Source organism: Pantherophis guttatus, chromosome 4 (genome assembly GCF_059756535.1).
Source record: "Pantherophis guttatus breed Tessera chromosome 4, ASM5975653v1, whole genome shotgun sequence".
In the NCBI taxonomy this organism is placed as follows: Eukaryota; Metazoa; Chordata; class Lepidosauria; order Squamata; family Colubridae; genus Pantherophis; species Pantherophis guttatus.
In genome coordinates, this window is record NC_142066.1 from 17,081,225 (window position 1) to 17,101,753 (window position 20,529).

The 20,529-nt window shown below is 36.2% G+C and overlaps 1 protein-coding gene across 1 annotated transcript; it reads right to left on the reverse strand.

The window, feature by feature from the left end:
* Positions 1 to 4,097: 4,097 nt before the first annotated feature.
* On the reverse strand, positions 4,098 to 12,805 carry LOC148113794 (vomeronasal type-2 receptor 1-like). The gene is made up of 5 exons (XM_087893392.1): positions 12,683 to 12,805; positions 8,613 to 8,852; positions 7,446 to 8,303; positions 5,625 to 5,852; positions 4,098 to 4,160 (listed from the first exon to the last, which is right to left on the reverse strand). Exons 1-5 carry the CDS (start codon positions 12,803 to 12,805, stop codon positions 4,098 to 4,100), a joined length of 1,512 nt encoding a protein of 503 aa, XP_087749518.1.
* Between the last annotated feature and the right edge of the window lie 7,724 nt (positions 12,806 to 20,529).

Genomic DNA, 20,529 nt, shown 5'->3' on the forward strand with positions numbered 1-20,529 from the left:
TCTGAGTTTGTAACTGTTGAGCAGGGGGAAGTTGCGTTTGCTGTTTGTGTGTGTGGGATCCCCCCCCTAATGCCTTCCCTTCCTGCTTCTTTGAAGCCATCCTGGCTCGTGATCTAGTTTTTCTAAAGAGGGAGGTTCCTTTTCCTTTCCCTCCTGCACAAAGACTTCTAAAAAAGTCCACCAGATTTGATCAAGCAAGGGTTAAAATAAAGCAAAGTCCAATATTGAAAAGGGAAAAAATTTCCCAGTTATTTCTCTTATAACAAGCAAGGCAGCTTAGTAGCAACTTGGAAACTTTGTAGCAAAACAAAGTAACTTCACCAATCCACACTCGCTGGCTCGTTAACTCTGAAGCTAGGCGCCATGTTTTTTCAAAGCACTTTCACTCATTTGCATTTTCTCAGATTGAAAAGTCAACAAAGTGCTAATACTTGCGTTTCCAAATTTCAGGATTCAGGTAGTTTCGCTGTTTATTAAAGCTGATTCTTTCGCTTTAAGTTTCCTGCAGCCGGCTTGTTCTGCAGAAGCAGAATCGTCCCACGCCGCCCGGAGTCTCAGCAGGTTGGAAGGGAGCCACGCCTGTTTCCTCCCCAGAAACGATTCCCTGGGGGGTTACAGGGGCTCGACCTGTGCCCTGCTATCTCTCCTCCAACAATCCTCAGGATTTTGAAGTTTTCGAGCCGCTTCTCGATCGCGAAGCGGCTCTACAGGCGGCGGGGCTGGCGGAGCTTCAAAGAGCGCCGCCGTCGCCGAAGACAAGGAAACCGGAAGTCCGACTTATTGGAATATCTTGATAAGAATAAACAGATTTCTGCAGTGCTGGTTTTTTTGGATGCGGAGAAGGCCTTTGATAGAGTGGATTGGAATTTTTTACTAAAGACTTTAAAAAAGATGGGCTTTGGGGACCAATTTATACAGGCGATCTCAGCAATTTATCAAGAGCAAAAAGCACAGATTATTATTAATGGAAGTTTGACGACAGAGTTTAAAATTGAAAAAGGAACAAGACAGGGATGTCCGTTGTCCCCACTTTTATTTATTTTAACATTGGAAGTCTTGCTAAATATAATACGGGACTCAAAAATTTTGAAAGGCATAATGATAAGGCAAGAGGATTATAGAATAAAGGCATTTGCAGATGATCTGGTGGTTACCCTATCACAACCAATGGAATCAATAATCTTGATGAACGACATTATACAAGACTATGGTAGAGTTTCAGGTTTTAGAGTGAACTCAAAAAAGACTAAAATGATAGTCAAAAATATGACACAAGATCGTAAACATGAGTTTGAAAGGAGGGCAGGTTTTGAAATTGTACCTAAGGTAAAATATCTTGGAGTTCAGGTTGCAGAATCAAACATGAAATTGTTTCAAAATAACTATGAGGTGTTGTGGCGAGAGGTTCAGAAAGACATGGAGACTTGGAAAAAGCTGCAACTGTCTTTACTTGGAAGAATAGCAGCAGTTAAGATGAACATTTTGCCAAGATTTCTGTTTTTGTTTCAAATGATTCCGGTGCTTAAAAGTGATAAACAACTGAAAGTTTGGCAAACTGGACTTAATAAATTTGTCTGGAACGAGAAAAAGCCGAGAGTGAAATTGAAAATTATGCAAGATGTTCCAGAAAGAGGAGGCCTTAAACTTCCAAACCTACAGTTATATTATGATGCAGCAGCTTTAACTTTAACAAGTGATTGGTTTGGAAGTAAAAAGGCTGGAATATTGAATGCAGAAAGTTTTGATCTTGAATTTGGATGGCATGCTTACCTATTTTATGATGATAAAGTTGATAAAGTATTTAAAAGTCATATACTTAGAGATTCTTTGATGAGAGTTTGGAAGAAGCACCGACTCAAATGGGATTATAAAATACCGCTATGGCTGGATCTTGGTCATACCTTGTGGAATACAAATATAATGTCACTCGGGGGGTTTTTATACAAAGAGGTTCTTTTTACAGATGCGGGCAGATGGCAGTTGAAGACATTGCAGACACTGTTGGACGAAGGGATTAATTTAACCTGGTTACAATATAATCAATTACAATTGAGATGGAAAGAGGACCAAAAAACTGGTATTATGTTGCATGAGGAAGAATTGGTTAGACATATAAGAGAGAAAGGTCCAATGCATATTAAAAGGCTTTACAATGTTTTGCTAGAAAGGGATTCAGAAACGGAATTAGTTAAAGATTGTATGATTAAGTGGGCACAAAATTTTGAAGAACCAGTGATGTTGGAAACATGGGAAAAAATTTGGGTTCAGAATGTTAAATTTACACAGTCGCAGAATTTGAGGGAAAATTTTTATAAAATGTTTTATAGATGGCATCTAGATCCTAAAAAGTTGTCATGTATGTACCCTAATGTTCAGCCAAAATGTTGGAGATGTGAATGTTTGGATGCTACGTATTATCATGTTTGGTGGACCTGTAGGAAAGTTAAGGCTTTTTGGATAAAAATATGGTGGGTCATGCAGAATGTTTTGAAGAAAAAAATTCAATTTTCTCCACAATTGTTTTTATTGGGTATAGTTAAGGGTTTTACACGGGGTGAAATAAAATTAATATTGTATATGATAACAGCAGCAAGATTGTTGATAGGTAAATATTGGAAGAATGAAGCTTTGCCTACTATCGAGGAATGGACTTTGAAGATGGCCAGTTTTGCAGAGATGGCGAAGATCTCAGCATATTTAAAAGATTGCTCACAAGAGACTTATGAATGGGAATGGAAAAGGTGGATAGAATATGTTCAGAACAAATACCAAACTAGAAAGTACCAAATAGCTTTTATTTGAAAACAATGTATTAGAAATATTTTAATGTAAAGAGATAAAGAGGGAAAATTATATAGGGGGAGGGATGGGTTCAGGTATATATATCAGTATTATTAGTTATGAGTATATAATAGGGAAGTCTGGGGGGGAGGGTTAGGGAGGGCTAGGGAGGACGGGAAGTTTGGGGAGGGAGGTGGGGGGGTGAAAAAAAAAAGGGGTGAAAATGTAATTGTAAAACTTTTGCAATAAAAAAAAAAAATTTGAAATGATTATAAAAGAATGTCAGGTGAATGAAGAATATATAGGTAAAGGAAGAACTGGGAAAATATAGAACATTACCTGAATTAGGTCAGGCAAAAGATTTAAAATTAATTTGGGAATCAGATTTAGGAGAAATAAATGATAATGATTGGAAAAATATTTGGAACAGAAGGATATATAAGAATATGTCAGTTAGAGTTAAGGAAAATGAATATAAAGTGATATGGAGGTGGTATCTAACACCAGGTAAATTAAATCAAATAGATATTAAATATACAAAAATTTGTTGGATGTGAGAGAAAGAGGTTGGAACATATAAACATATGTGGTGGGATAAAGTTGATAATGGTAGCTAGATTAGTGATGGCTAAATATTGGGGACAAAATTGGGATATTCAAAGAAAATAAGTGGTATAATGAAATTTGGAGTATGGCAACAAATGATAAATTAACAACAGAAATTAAATTTTAAAAAGGGATGATTCATGTAAACAATTATAATGAAATATGAGGCGATTTTATAAAAACAGTGTTGTTGGAAGGCAAAGGGAATAAACCTATTCAAGAATATATGTTGTTTTGGAGGGGATAAGGGCACAATTGGCATATATTGTATATCTTTTAGTTGTTATAGAAGAAGAAATATAAGAAATATAAGGGGGGGAGTCTCAGGGGGGATGCACTGTTTCAATAAGTTGCTACGCTCAATATTTTCAATCATCATACTATTTATTAAAGATATTTATTTATTAAAAATAACCCCCATTTATATTTATTATATCATTGAAACATATAATATAATTATATGTTCTAATAAAAAAATCTAATAAATAAAATAAATAATAAATAATTCTTTGCTTACCCAATTGATTAGCTATCTCCCCATCTGGACATATTTTACAGTTATAGCAACAGGATAATTTCCCTTCCACTTTTATCTTGCTGTGGCCAAGAGGACACTTCTTGTTACAGATGGAAAGAGGTAATGCCTGCTCAGAAAATAAACCAAAATTCACAGAAAGAATGTAATCTTGGTGGATTGTTTTTTCCATCAATTACACATATGCAAACTCTTCATTGGAAAAATGTGGAATATGTTCCGCACAGCCTGTTTTCACCTAAAACGCACCCGTTTTTGGCCTGCAGAGTGTAATGAGGGCCAGGGAGGGCGAAAACACAACGCACAGAGGGTTCTGGAGGGAAAAAATGCCTGTATTCAGTCTATAAGATGCACCTAAATTTTCACCCACTTTTGGGGGGGAGGGAAAGTGCGTCTTATGGTCTGAAAAATACAGTATGTAGATGGTATGTTTTCTTTAATTAAAGAATGTGATCAACCATCCCCTATTTCAGAGGAGGTTATTAAAAAGTTAATTCTAAAGTGTTGAAATCATGAAATTTGTATTTTTTTTTAAAAAAAATCATTCTGTTTTAATAAATTTTATTTATCTTAAAGTACATACACCTCTAAAGAATTACCCACTTACTCCTTCGGGCATTGCAAAGGGCTGGAAGACCACATCCTGCCAACTGGTTTGGAGCTACAAAGTGGTTATATCATTCTGAGGGTGGTTGAAGGACTAAGCTAAGATCCTATCTCCTCCCTTCCTTCTCATCTTGTCAATCTTAAATCAATTTCAATGTCAATATTTATTGTTTTAATGTTTTACAATTACAAGCCACCTAGTGTCACCTCTAGGTACCCATTCCTAGGTGAGATGGGCAGCATATAAGTTTAATAATAAATAATAATACATGTAAGTTGATCCCAATTTGCGCCCAAAATTTCTGCTGCTAAGTGAGACAGTTGTTAAGTGAGTTTTGCCCATTTTATGACCTTTCTCACCAGAGTTGTTAAGTGAATCACTGCAGTTGTTAATAGCAATAGCAATAGCATTTAGACTTATATCACAGTGTTTTACAGCCCTCTCTAAGCAGTTTACAAAGTCAGCCTATTGCCCCCAATCTGGGTCCTCCTTTTACCAACCTCAGAAGGATGGAAGGCTGAGTCAATCTTGAGCCTGGTGACATTCGATCTGCCAAACTGCTGGCATCCAGTGATCAGCAGAAGTAGCCTGCAGTACTGCACTCTAACAACTGCACCACTGTGGCTCTGTGTTCAGTTAGTAACACAGTAGTTAAATGAATCTGACTTCCCCAGTGACTAGCAAAAAGTGATCACACGACGCTGGACACTGTAGCTGTCATAAGTATGAGTCATCTGAATTTTGATCACATGACCATGAGGATGCTGCTATGGTTGTAAGTATGAACAGTGGTCATACATATCTTTTGTCAGTGTCATTGTAACTTCAATGAATAACATATGGACTGCTCAATGCTTCCTTACTCCAAATGTTGCTGTGATTGTTATTGTGTAATCATTTATTCCACAGGTATCAAACTTGCGGCATTCCATTGCTGTCACATGACATATAGTGACATTTTCCCCCTTCATGGAGCTGGGGTGAGCGTGGCCTGCATGTGACACAGCTGGCCTGCGGGCTGCCAGTTTGACACCCTTGATTTAGTCCATCAATCTGTGGCTAATAATTTCAGGAAAAGGGAAAAATGAGACATACCTGGTTAAACATGAGAGGCCAAACAGCTTCCTTGTCAGAAATGGTGAGGAGATTTTCTGAGAGAGCCAGGTGGTCAATCTTTCCAATTTGGATTTTCAGAAAGGACTTATTTGGAAATGTGACCCAATTTAAAATATCAAGTCCAGTTTCTAATTCCCCATTGGGACCAAAGGAAATCTGTTCTCCAGCACTGTTGTTAAAGGAGACTTGTTGCAAAAAAAGGTGGAGCTAAAGGAAGATGACAAAAAAGAGGAAAAAACCAGGAATGTTATCAGGCATCTTTGAAGGGGATGGGAACATTTCAATTTTTTTCTTCCAATTTGGCCTAGGTTTAAAGAAAAGTAAGCTCTTCCATTTTGCCTTGGTCAAATTATTTCAAACTGGTAAAAAAAATATAGTTTTATCAAATACATTTGAAAAACTGTCAGATGAGAATTCCAACAGAAAATCCAGAAAGGGACAGATCTAGGAAATTACTTTGCTTTGATTGAGCATTTCAGAAATGGGGAATTCAGTGTTCTGCCATATAATAGGCAAGATAGAGAGTTGCATGTTTAAAGGAGCCAGAATTGTGTTTGCACAACATTGGAAGGGCGAGGAGATCCCCACAGAAGTAAAGATAATAACGAAAATTTTAGAATGTGCAGAAATGAATAAACTAATATTTCAAATTAAAGAAAAGGAAGACACTGAATATTTTGAGGTATGGGATCTGTTCTATCGATGGTTAAATAAGAGAAACAGGAGTTAGAATCTTGAGGATGACAAGAAAAAGATTAATCTCACTACTAGGGTTGTTTACTGCAAATTATTAATTTTGATTAATTTTGATTAGTTAATGTTATGAGGGAAAAGCACTGTTAATTATCAAGTTACCATTAGAGGATACTATTATTATGACTATGACGAATACTACTCCAAAGAACTGTAACCAGGCAACACACTGTATATATGGATTTTGAACATATTGGTCTTTTTTATCTATATTATTATTTTTTAAAAAAGAGAGAGAGAGTGGCATGGTTGTCTAGTGGTGAAAACCCTTGCATCCCTTTTAGAAGATTAAGAGTTCAGTACTAAGCAGTGAAAACTGTTTCTCCATGAGGGTACAAAGAGAAAATATCTGCTATGAACTCTGGGTGGTGTCAGGAAGGGCAACCGGCCAGTAAACAGTCAGGTCCATTCAGTTGCCCCATCTCTACCCTGAATTAAGGGATTACAGGGTCATAAAAAGAGACTTAGTGTAGGCAAGGTAGAATTCTCTGAGGTAGACTATTCTAGGACAAGATGGCTTTTACTTCCATCAGGGGGTAATTCTGGGTGTTACTTTTGAGGAAAAAGAAAAAAACTGGAACTATTCTTCATGCAATTCATTGACAGTTTTGTTATTCACTGGAAGTAACACTAAGTATAGTTACCTTTTGAATCCATACCTTTGACACCTTTGAATCTTAGTTACTCAAAAATTAAGTTGGTGAGGAATAATAATGCTATTCAGTAGTAAAGCAGTTTTCATTTTCTACATATAAAATTGTTAAATATAATGGATTAAATAAGATCCTCTACATACCATTTAAGACATAAAATGAAGTTCATATGTTACATATTTTTGTGTCTTTATCTTAGCCTTAGATTTATATTCCTTTTTTTTTACTTTTTTCATATGAAAATATCAACTACTTCTATATAGCTTTCAAAACTATCTATAAAGAATTCTAACTGTTAAAACAACAGAACGCAACAAAACAACACAAAACACAAAACCAGTCTCCTATTCTGGTACTTGGTGATTTCCCCAAATTTTGTATTAGCCAACATTACTTGCCAGGGTGATTGGAGGAAGAGCTTCCATCTCCTCTCATTCATTTTTTGTCTCCCTTTGAGTTTGGCGGAACACATGGCCTTCAGAGCATGTGCCACAGCATAGACAGCATTATAGACGCTGTAACTTTGTCCATTCACGGTGGTGTCAAAGACAGAATTAGGAAGACTCTCCAGCTTCTCTTCTCCAGTGCAGATCCTTTCAGCATTCTCATCGGTAATATCACTGGAGAAGGAGCATTCAAATGCATCTTTCCAGAAATCCCTAATAAACCCATCATCTTTTTCTAAGTTTGGGTTTCTCTTCTGCATAAATTGTTGGAATCCGGTCAGCTCCTTTGAGTGAATTGCAAAAGAAAGTGCACCATGGAGAAAATCAATGGGCAATGGTCTTTGCATTAGAATGGATGTGAATTCCATCTGGGCTGTCATGATCCAAACTTTGGCCGTTCTCTCCTTTGGAATGTTATCATAATTGAAAAAATAGATCATTACTCTCAAAGGCACCAAGCCTACAATTTCAGCACTTAAGATAACTGCAATGACTGTACTCTCCATGATCACTTTGAATATTTTACCTGCATTTTCTATATATTCAGCAGCTGCATTACCATATATTATCTGGGGAAGACATTCTATAAAGTCAAAGCAGATTCCTCTCTCTGAAAACATGGAAAGTCTCTTTTGAATAAATGTGTCTCTATCTTCCTCATACAGAGAAACTAACCCAACCCAGGTCCATCCAAAATGCAACAATAAGTGAAGTATTCCATTAAATTGGTGGTTGTCATCCAGGAACATCCATTTGACAAATGTTGCTGTTTCAGTATTCATCAATGGAGCTGATCCATATGTGATCTAAATCGAGAAAGTGAGAAGAATATAGGAATAAAGGGTCTCTTCCACCACCACAACAACAACAATAATAATAACCAATGCATGTCTATTTATTTAATCCAATATCTGGGTTTGAGTGGGATAGAAAAATAGTGTGCATAAAAATTAGTTTTACATGACGTCTGCAATTTTGCTCATCAAACAAAAAGGGACAGCCCTTTCAAGATATTCTTACTCTTGGTTTTGTTCAAATTTTCATTTCAGTGACCCACTTTTTGAATATAATAAATAGGTGGTGAATTTTTCATATTGATCCCTTTTTTGTCTCACCTGGGGAAATTTGTAGTTGCACAGAGAGATTGCCATGTTGAGACAGGTGTTACTCTGGGGTCCTCCAATGACAACTACTGTGTTGGTCTGGTCATTGCATTTGTAGTTGGGTATAAATTTGTCTTTTGTAGATAGAAATTCCATTGCTAAATGATAAGTTGTACTTTCCATATTGTAGTCAGTACCAATATATAAACCAAGGCTAACATTGGGTAAAATCCCAGAATATTCATTGATCTCCTTTACAGCAAATGCAAGAGCCAAAGTATGCTGGTAATTATGCGTGACAAACCTTCAGAGAAAGAAATAAACTATGGCAATATATTTCTGTTTCAAAGTTGGACAGCTGTTTTTTACATATGTATTCATGAAGATATAAATTGGTGCTTATTGTTTGTTCTGGATAGCTGGAATTTTGTCACTATCAAATAATATCCCTAGATTGTATCAACTAGACAGCTAATCTTGATGTAGCTACTTAACATTGAGCTAAGGTGGCATTTACTCAGACCCCATTTGAAAGTACAGTTCTGGAGACCTCACTTTTGAAAAAAGATATTGATAAGATTGAGAGAGTCAAGAAATAGGCAAGAAAAATGGTGAATGGTTTGAGGGACAAAACATATAATGAACTATTAGAGGAACTGAATATGTTCAGCCCAGAGGACAGAAGGAAAGAGGGACATGATTGAAATCTTTAAATATATTAAAGAGTATGAATAAGGTTCTAGAAGATAGTATTCTCAATATTAATTAAAACATAAGGACATGTGGACATAATTTCTAACTGACAGGAGGGAAGTTCAAAACCATTGTTAAAAAGTATTAACATCACAGAAAGAGTAACAGAACCTTGGAAACAACTTCCAGAGGAGGTAGTGGATCACACACCAGTTTACTGAGTTTAAACATGAAACACATCTGTTTTCTATGTTTCTATCTGATTTCAGTATTATCTATATCTTATCTATATTTTCAGAGAGAAGGAAGACAACTCACACCTAAATGTATAATAGCCTAAAATATGCGCTATAGGTTTTCTTTTTTATATCTTTATGAAATGAAAGACAAATAAGCTCACGGTTAACCAGAGGATATCTGCAATATTTAGATTAGTCAGTTTCTTGAGAAGAAAAAAATTCATTCAGTATTATCTACAGTATATTGTATCTGTATTTTCTAAGGGGAGAAAGCCAGCTCCATTTTATACCCTAAACCTATTATAACCTAAATTATGCACTACAGGGTTTCCTGTTTTATATCTGGATGAAATAAAATAAAAAAAAAACACCTCAAGATTCACTGGAGGGCTTCTGCAATATGTAGGTTAGTCAAACTTTCCTTTACTTTCAACAAGGTGCTTTGTTGAAGGAGAGACGTTTCTTGAGGAGAATGAAATTCATTTACTTTATGATTAAAATTAATAATATTCATCTCAATTTCATGATCAGTATTAGGACAGCTCTGAAATTAAAAATGACTAAATATGGTCACTGGAACTGGTCATATCCCCTGACTAGCAACCAATACTTTAAAGCATAAATGTGAAAGAAAATACATTTAGGTGTCAATGAGACCAAGAAGAAATGCAGTATGAGGAGGAGGAGAAGTCGTCAGATACTTACATGTACTGATCAAGGACATCATACTTAGGAAGACTATGAAAAGTGATCTCATTTGAAAGAAAGAGAACCTGATAAATAATAGCAGCAATGATTAAATCTCCAGATTGATAGTATTTATGAACAATTGGCAGAGGACTACTAAGTTTGCAGGTGTAAGGAGGAGAAATGCTCATCATATTTGGGGAAAAAAGTAAAAGTAATGTTCTGAATATAACCAACTGACTATAGCATGTAGTCATTGTAGACCTCAAACAGTAAGTCCTATGTTACCATTCAACTGAGTAGCTGACCATTCATTAATATTATCTAAACTTAAGACAATGAATTTTATTTAAAGTTAAAAAAATGAAGTGTCACAGATAAAATACTAATCCTACCTATGTGCACGTCTGTATTTCTATGCCAATATCAATAGGATGCAATGTCTTAATCTGGGGTGATCATTTTTACAGTGCCTGCTGAAATTCCCTTAAGATTTGGAGAAGAAGGAGCAATAACTATCCTTAATCAGTAATCAGTATTATTCTTTGCAGTGGTACTTTGAAAAATATCAGAAGGAAGCATGTTTATTGTATTGCAATAGTCCTTGCTGCATGGTTATGAACCTTTGGAAGTAAGGCGTGAAGTAAAAAAAATAAGGGAGTAAGAGTTCATATGCCCAGAGGAATACAAATGAAAACACCTCTAGAGGGGAAAAAATAATAGAAACACACCCGTTGAGGTTGTCTGGCCCAGCAATTTTGCTTCATACATATTACTTTTTTAAAAAAAATATTGAATACTTTGTTTTAAAAATAACTTAAGTTATTCTGTTTTTAAAGCTTAATTTAATTGATTAAATTGTATACCACCCAAAACGGCTCTCTGAGGGAGATGGGAAGTGAAGAAGAATGAAATATACATACATACATACATACATACATACATACATACATACATACATACTTACATTCTTACATACATACGTAGAATCTCCCTTGAATACTTTAATATTTATTCAAGTCCTAGAAGGACATCATCCTGGAATGTAGAAGATAGATTCAGTTGGAAATGGAGCTTTGGAATGTGAGTCTACCCTGTCATGGTGGAGTTATGCTTCCCCAACTAACAGATGGACATTTTCAGAATGTTCCTTCTGCTCTCTCTGGATCTCAAGTTCCTGCAGCAATCAGCAGAACATCTGTGGTACCCTACATGGCACACCAGCTATGACCATTCCAGTGGCACATTGATGAGGCCCTGTGTATTCCCTAGCTCTACATCACTCATCTGCCTAAATCAATGAATAAAGTGTAGTATGTTTTCCTAAAAATAGATAAAGGGAACCCAGTTGAACAAATGAATCAAAAACTTTATTCTTGTTCATTTATTTATTGAGCAGTGCTGATGCGTAGAGTAGCCGAAGGTCAGACATGACTGAGTGGCTAACTATGATAACAACAATGCATGGATAAAATGCACCCAGATGAAAGCAACAATGAATAGGATGTCTACAATTATTGCCTTCACCATCAGACTAAAGCCAAAATTATCAATATACTAATCTCAGTAGGAAAGTATTAGATGTCATCTAAAGCTCAAGAATAATAATTAAGAATAATTCTTAATTAAAGAAGCCAGCAATGCTGAGACAGTGGTCATCATGAATAAGACTACATTATTCTCAGGGAAGTTGAGAAGAAGATCTCCAACAAATTGCGAAAGAATTGCAAAAGAAAGTGCACCATGGAGAAAATCAATGGGCAATGGTCTTTGCATTAGAATGGATGTGAATTCCATCTGGGCTGACATGATCCAAACTTTCGCCATTCTCTCCTTTGGAATATTATCATAATTGAAAAAATAGATCATTAGTCTCAAAGGCACCAAGCCTGAAATTTCAGCACTTAAGACAACTGCAATGACTGTACTTTCCATGATCACTTTGAATTTTTTACCTGTATTTTCTATCCACTCAGCAGCTGCATTACCATATATCATCTGGGGAAGACATTCTATAAAGTCAAAGCAGATTCCTCTCTCTGAAAACGTGGGAAGTCTCTTTTGAATGACCCTGTCCCTATCTTCTTCATACTTAGAAACTAACCCAACCCAGGTCCATCCAAAATGCAACAATAAGTGAAGTATTGCTTTAAATTGATGGGTTTCTTCTGGGAACATCCATTTGACAAACATTGCTGTTTCAGTATTTACCAAAGGAGCTGATCCATGTGTGATCTAAATGGAGAAAGTCAGAAGAACATAGGAATGAAAGATCTTAATAATAATAATAATAATAATAATAATAATAATAATAATAATAATAATAATAATAACCAACATACAGGATGAAAATCCTCCTGTGCAACAGCTTGAAAGTGTAGAGCTAAGTGATCTAGCAAAAATGCTGAAAGAAAAGATTGAAAACCACATCAAAGAAAACACAGAAAGAAAAAGACTACCTACCATTTGCGAAGTGCATAGCAAACGAGTGAAAGATCTACTAACAGCCGTGAACAGCATTTTAACATCCATCCTATCCAGCACACCATATGAAACCAACCAACTAATGTATAGCACAGCCGCCATTATAACTGCAGAACTGGGTTATAAAATGCCAAACCACAACAACAACAACAACAACAACAACAACAACAACAACAACAACAACAACAACACTGGAACACCAATGTGGAAAATTCGACTTGAAAATAAAATTAAAAAACTACCAGGGGATGACACCAATCTGAACTACTTGAAAGAAGGAAAACTAAATAACAAAAAGCTGAAAAATAGTTTACACAATAAATACAACCTGGAGGAAAAAACAATAACTGAAATCATGGAAGAACTAAAACAACTTGTAATAGCAACAGCAAAGAACATTGAAAGATACGAAGAACGAATTAAACAATATCATGAAAATGTCCAGTTCAGAAAAAACCAACACCTCTTCTACCAGTCCCTTGACGAAAACCGAGTCCAAACTAATGTTCACCCATGTAAAGAAAAAACTTTGAACTTTTGGAAAGAACTATGGGAAAACCCAGTGGAACACAACAAAATTGCCTCCTGGATCAAAGATATTCAACAGCAAACAACACGAAACAAAATGGAAAATATTGCAATAACAACTGATATGGTTGCAAAACAAGCAAAGAAAGTCAAGAACTGGAGTGCACCTGGCCTGGACGAACTGTATGGATATTGGCGAAAACACCTGACCAGCCTCCATTATCGCATGGCCACTCAATTTGATCAAATGCTTCAAAATGCAACAAGTGAAGAATGGTTAACAGCTGGTTGAATATATTTGATAATGAAAGATCCAGAAAAGGAGACAGAGCCAAGCAACTATCGCCCAACAACATTCAAACTTTTTACAAGAATACTGGCAAATTCAGTATTCAATCCTCTGACGGAAAACAATTTGTATCCAGTAGAACAAAAAGGAAATTATAAAAAATCAAGAGGAACAAAAGATCAACTGCTCATTGACAAAATGGTACTAAAAAATGCAAAACGAAGAAAAAATTTAAATATGGCATGGATTAATTACAAGAAGGCATTAGACTCATTATCCCAAAGCTGGATTAACACCTATCTGGAAAACTTTGGAATCAGCAAAAATATTTGTACATTTTTTTTATTAAAAAGTTTTACAGAAGGTTTACATGTTTATTCCCCCCTTCCCTACCACCCCCACACCCTCCCCTCCCTTACCCACACCATCCCTCCCCCCACCACTTTCCCTTCCATCCGCCCACCTCCCCCTCTCTTCCCAGAACAAATTACAGGGTATAACATTCAACAATCATAATCCATCCTAATCTAAATAATTATAACATTCAGCATCTCTTATTCCTTCAATTCCCTAATTACCCTGCTAACTTAATTACCTAAAAACACACCAAATATCTACATATTTATTCATAACCTATCTGCAACTTCTTATTCCGGTATTTACTTTGGATATAATCTATCCATCTTCTCCAGTCCCTTAAATATCTTTCATTTGAATGTTCCTTCAAGTATGCCGAAATTTTTGCCATCTCCGCTAGGTTTGTTACTTTCATTGTCCATTCTTGGATTGTAGGTAAAACTTGCTTCTTCCAATATTGTGCCACCAACAATCTTGCTGCAGTTATTAAATTCAAAATCAAATTAGTTTCTATAACCGTACAATCCGTAACTATACCCAGCAGAAACAACTGTGGTGTAAATTTTAACCTCTTTTTAAGAATATTTTGTAAAATCCACCAAATTTTTATCCAGCACACTTTAACCTTTTTACATGTCCACCAAATATGAAAGTATGTAGCATCCTCACAATCACATCTCCAACATTTTGGTTGTACATTCGGATACATACAAGATAGTTTTTTTGGATCTAGATGCCATCTATAAAACATTTTATAAAAGTTCTCCCTTAAGTTTTGCGCTTCTGTAAATTTCACATTTCTTACCCATATTTTTTCCCATATTTCCATCATCATTGGTTGTTCAAAATTCTGAGCCCATTTTATCATACAATCTTTAACTAGCTCTGTTTCCGAGTCTATCTCTATCAATATATCATACAATCTTTTTATATGCATTGAACTTTGGTCTCTAGTTTGTTTTATTAAATTTTCACCACTTTGTATAATACCAATTTTCTGATCTTTTCTCCATCTGGCTTGTAGTTGTACATACTGAAACCAAGTTTGAATTATTTTCTCCTCTTTCAACACATTCAAAGGTTTTAATTTTAGTATACCTCCCTCCATATTAAGAATATCTATATATGTAATTACATCCTGTCTGCTTTCTATACTCGTATTCTCTATTGTGTGCCTGGGTACTGTCCATATAGGTATCTTTTCATTTAACTTATATTGATATTTCTTCCAGACACGCAGTAAAGCATTCCTCAATATATGGCTCTTAAATGCTCTATCCACATTTTATCATACACTAAATAAGCATGCCAACTGTATACCAACTCATGCCCTTCAATGTTCAGAATCCTTCCATTTGTTAAATTAATCCAATCACTAATTGCTGATAAGACAGCTGCTTCATAATATAATTTTAAATTGGGCATTTTCAGCCCCCCTCTTTCTCGTATATCCTGTATTATTTTCAATTTTATCTTTGGTTTCTTACCTTGCACATTAATTCCATTGACAATAATCCTACGAAACACAAAACTGGGATACCAAATCTCAAGCCAACATGGCAAGATAAACCATCTACTATACATGGATGACTTAAAAATGTATGCGAAAAGCCCCACTGAACTTAAATCAATACTCAACACAGTTCAACTGTTCAGCAGCGACATCAAAATGAACTTTGGACTTGAAAAATATGCTGTATTATCCATACAGCAAGGAAAAATGAAAAATAAATAGAAGGAATAGAACTGGGAAATGGAAACACAGTAAAAGCATTAGCAAAGGATGATTACAAATACCTAGGCATATTGGAAGCAGATAACATCTTGAATGGAAAAGTCAAAGAGTCAACGCAAAAGGAATACATCAGGAGGGTCCTCAAAATATTAAAATCAAAGCTGAATGCTGGAAACATAATTAGAGGCATTAATACATGGGGAGTTCCGGTGATACGCTATTCAGCTGGAATAATCAACTGGACTTTGGCTGAACTGGAAAACTTGTACCAGAAAACACGCAAACTTTTCAATATGTACCATGCTTTACATCCACAAAGTGACATTGACAGGTTATACCTGCCAAGAAAAATAGGAGGCAGAAGGCTATTGCAAATCCATTAAACTGTAGAAGAAGAAAAACGAAGTTTGAATGATTATGTGAACCAAAGTACAGGAAAATTGCTGCAGGCTGTGAAAACAAGAGAAGATTATAAAAAGAACAGAAACAAAAGCAGAATATAAGGAAAAACAGCTGGATGACAGATTAAATAGATGGAAAACCAAAGTTTTGCATGGACAGCACTTGAAAAACATTGAAGGAAAATGTGATGACAACTTTACATAGGCATGGCTTAAGATGGGAACCATCAAGAAACAAACGGAAGGTTTAATACTCACTGTTCAAGAACAAGCACTACAAACTAATGCCATGAAAACAAAGATAATAACAATCCAAACTGCCGACTTTGCAATAACAAAGTCGAAACTGTTTCACATTTAATATGTGAATGCAGCAAAATCACACAAACTGATTACAAAGCTAGACACTACTGAGTTGCTAAATTAATCCACTGATCATTATGTAAAAAATAAGTGGAAAAAGTTATAGAAAATGAGAAGGTGAAGATCTTGTGGGACTTTCGAATACAGACTGATCGACACTTGGAACACAACATGCCAGATATCACAGTTGTTGAAAACCGAAGTGTCCAATTTATTGGTACATGTACAATTTATCTCCAGTACCAGGAGATGCCAGAGTCGAAGAAAAAGAACTGGAAAAAATAATAAAATATCGTGACCTGGCCATTGAAAATACACGGCTATGGATGAAATATGTAACAGTGATACCCATTGTTATCGGAGCACTTGGTACCATGTCCAAAAATTTTATAAGATAAATCAACAAATTGCAGCTTCCTGCAATAACACCAGCGGAACTGCAAAAAACTGTACTACTTGGAACATCATATGGCTTAAGAAGGTACTTGGTTGATACCTAGGATGCTGGCAGCAACCCGTATCAACCATTAGCACCAGTCAATGGTATTTGTGATGCATTTTTGAATGTTCAGTTGACTGAGTTTCATGTTTAATGAATAAAGTAAATAATAATAATAACAACAACTATAACAATAAACCAATGCATGCATGTATATTTAATCAAATCTCTGGGTTTGAGTGGGATACAAAAATCGGGTGCTTAAAAATTAGTTTTATATGACATCTGCAATTTTGCTCATCAGGCAAAAAGGGACAGCCCTTTCAAGATGTTCTTAGTAATGGTTTTGCTCAAATTCTCATTTCAGTGACTCACCTTTTGAATATAATTAATAGTTGGTGAACAACTCATATTGAACCATTTTTTTGTCTCACCTGGGGAAATTTGTAGTTGCACAGAGAGATTGCCATGTTGAGACAGGTGTTACTCTGGGGTCCTCCAATGACAACTACTGTGTTGGTCTGCTCATTGCATTTGTAGTTGGGTATAAATTCATCTTTTGTAGATAGAAATTCCATTGATAAATGATAAGTTGTACTTTCCACAGGATAGTCAGTAGCAATATGGAAACCAAGGCTAATATTCGGTATAATCCCAGAATGTTCATTGATCTCCTTTACAGCAAATGCAAGAGCCAAAGTGTGCTGGTAATTATGAGTGATGAACCTTCAGTGAGAGTTAGATATTGTCAATATATTTCTGTTTCAGAATTATATATACAGAAAGATATAAATTAGTGCTTATTGTTCGTTCTGGACACCTGGAATTTGGTCACTATCAAATAATAGCCCTAGATTGTATCAACTAGAAAGCACTAATCTACCTGTGGCTACTTAACATTGAGCTAAGGTGGCATTTACTCAGACCCCATTTGAAATACTGTGTACAGTTCTGGAGACCTCACTTTTAAAAAAAAAAGATATTGATAAGATTGAGCGAGTCAAGAAATAGGCAAGAAAAATGGTGCACAGTTTGAGGGACAAAACATATGAAGAAATATTAAAGGAACTGAATATGTTCAGCATAGAGGACAGAAGGAAAGGGGGACATGAGTGAAACCGTTAAATATATTAAGGAGTATGAATAAGATTGTTTAAGGTAGTATTCTCAATATTAATTAAAACATTAGAACATGGGATCATAATCTCTAACTGACAGGAGGGAAGTTCAAAACTATTGTTAAAAGGTATTAACTTCATTCAGTAAACACTATAGATATCTATTCACCAGAATAGGAGTGATACTAGAAGATGTAAGGTATTGCAAACTTTAATGCAACCTATTAAACATATTGTGTAAGATTACCCACAATGTGTATTTTCTAATTCCTAGAAGACCTGCACAAAGAAACAACAGAGTTGATTGCCTGGATAGATGAATTGGATATCCAATTATGAAGCCACTGTGATACCCCATATATATATTGTATCTAATTACGTGGCTTGACTGTATATGTTTACTGCTCTAATGCCATGTTCTCATCATAAACTAAATAATGATAGCCATAATGGTAGGATTCCACAGGATCCTCCTTCCCTCTCTGGCCCCAATATTGTGAACCCATCCAGGAACACACTCAGCTGAGATGAACCTAATAGATTCCAGGACAATATATCATTGCAGATCACACCAAATCTCAAATGCATTTTTAAAAAGATACATCGAGCTGAATGAAACAATGAACTGGATGTCTACAATAATTGCCTTCACCTTCAAGCTTAACCCAAAATAATCAATGCTCCCCTTATGCATTAATCTAAGTAGGGCAGAATTAGATCTCATCCAAGGCACAGGAATAACAATGACATAATTAAATAAGAAGACAAAGGTGGGACAGTAGCAGGGTGGGTTCTACTTATCTTTACTATTGGTTTGCAGTGGGGCTACGCGTGTGCGTGCTCCGCTCTTCTGCGCATGTGCAGCAGCTTCTGCGCATGTGCAGAAGCGTTTTGGTGACATCGGGGTCGGTGAGCGGAGCCTCTGCCAGTTTTACTACCAGTACTATAGAACCGGTGCGAACCGGGGGCAACTCACCACTGGACAGTAGTCATTACGAATATGATTAATTAGTCAGGGAAGCTGAGAAGCAGTTCTCCAATGCCATCTTCTTCAAACATATCTCCTCTGTTCCACAACAACATTTCTTTTAGGCTTTCATGACTAAAGGAGGACAAGAACACATTGTCCCCCTGTTTTTGACCCAACACCTTACCTGCTATATCAAAATATCTCAAACTTGCAAAATTGTGGAAAAGGATGTTAATTTGGATTGTCCTGCACCTTAAAAAAGGATTAGGGGAAATATTAAGATGCTTTAAGTGGCAAATAAGGCACATAATAGCCCTAATTTTGTATTAACAGCATCTCAAAACACCCAAAAAGATGACAAACCTTTGCCTTCACACACATACCAGGGATGATTTTCAGTTTTATGAGTGATATAAAATAGGCATTTTCTTTCTTTTGATAGGGATGTTGTGAAGCTCTTGGGATGCAGGATTTAAATCCATTGATTTTTACATTCATGCATATTATATCTTCTTCTTGGGCAGAGCTGCAGGCAACTACAACGGCTCCTATCCAAGCTTAAACTGACTTATTTTATCTTCTAACTGTTTTAAGGTTTCTGTTTTAATTTTTAAATTTTTAATTTTTAAATTTTAAATATTTCTATATTTATATTTTTATATTTCTCAATTTACCTTTAGCTATACCCCGGCTATAGTAGCTGTATTTTTAACAACTTTTAACTACCTGAGCTGGCCTCAGTTTTGGGAGTGTTTTTGCTGCCGCTTTTGTTGCTGCTATCTACGATTTATTGCTTTAGCTTGGAAGCCGAGTACTGCCAAGCTTTGATCTGACTTCTTCTTCTATCTGACAATTATTTTTAACTATCATTTTGTTACTGCATTTATCTTATTATTTTTATCTACTCCCTGCTCCTTGCTCTGCCGGGAGGGTAGGATCCTTGCCTTACTCGTGAGGAGTTTTGTTGTTATTTGCATCAGGGCTTGTTTCCTCTTGATCCCTCTGCCTCTGGACCTGGACTCGTCCCAGAAACTAGATTTTTCACCATATTATATAATGAAGTCAAGGAAAAGGACCAGATCCCTTACTGACTTGGCTCCCCAACCTTCTTTGAAGCAATCTAAGATTGAGGACTTTGCTTTAATTCGACCTCCCTGCCTGGAAACTCTAGCTCCCTTTCATCTGACTGCTGCTGGTCGTCGTGATCTTCCGTTGGTCGAGGATGTCGTCCCCCGAGTTGAGAACAAAGGCTCTTCAAAAACTATGGCCCCCACTCAACCTTCAAATGAACCTACTCTTATAGAACTCTTGGCCCAGCAATGTTTTCTAGTTGCAGAAACAACTGCGAGTATACAGTCACAGCTTGATAAAATAATAAGTACTTTAGATTGTCTAGTTTCCTCGATTACCGCCGGCTGCCCTGGACGGACTGCTCGGCAGCCTGGTTCAGTGACAGGGCCCTCCCTGTCGGGCCCCAGCAAAAGTACCGGTTGGGGTGGCTCTGCCAGTGGGTTGAACTCTACACCTCCGGGTGCAAGAAGCCACCTGGTTTTACAGCCAAGACAGGTGGCCCTTAATATTAATCCCATTAACGGCAATTTGCCTTACTGGGGCTCAATTCAGCTG

Bases quoted from the DNA above. Each gene is read 5' to 3' on its own strand.
- LOC148113794 (XM_087893392.1), bottom strand. From the start codon at position 12,805: ATGGCGGCTGTGCTATACATTAGTTGGTTGGTTTCATATGGTGTGCTG. The intron at 8,853-12,682 runs GTAGGTAGTCTT...TTTGCTGTAAAG, and splicing joins TGCTATGCACTTCGCAAATG to GAGATCAATGAATATTCTGG. The intron at 5,853-7,445 runs GTAATGTTGGCT...ATCTTCCTTTAG, and splicing joins TCCTCCAATCACCCTGGCAA to CTCCACCTTTTTTTGCAACA.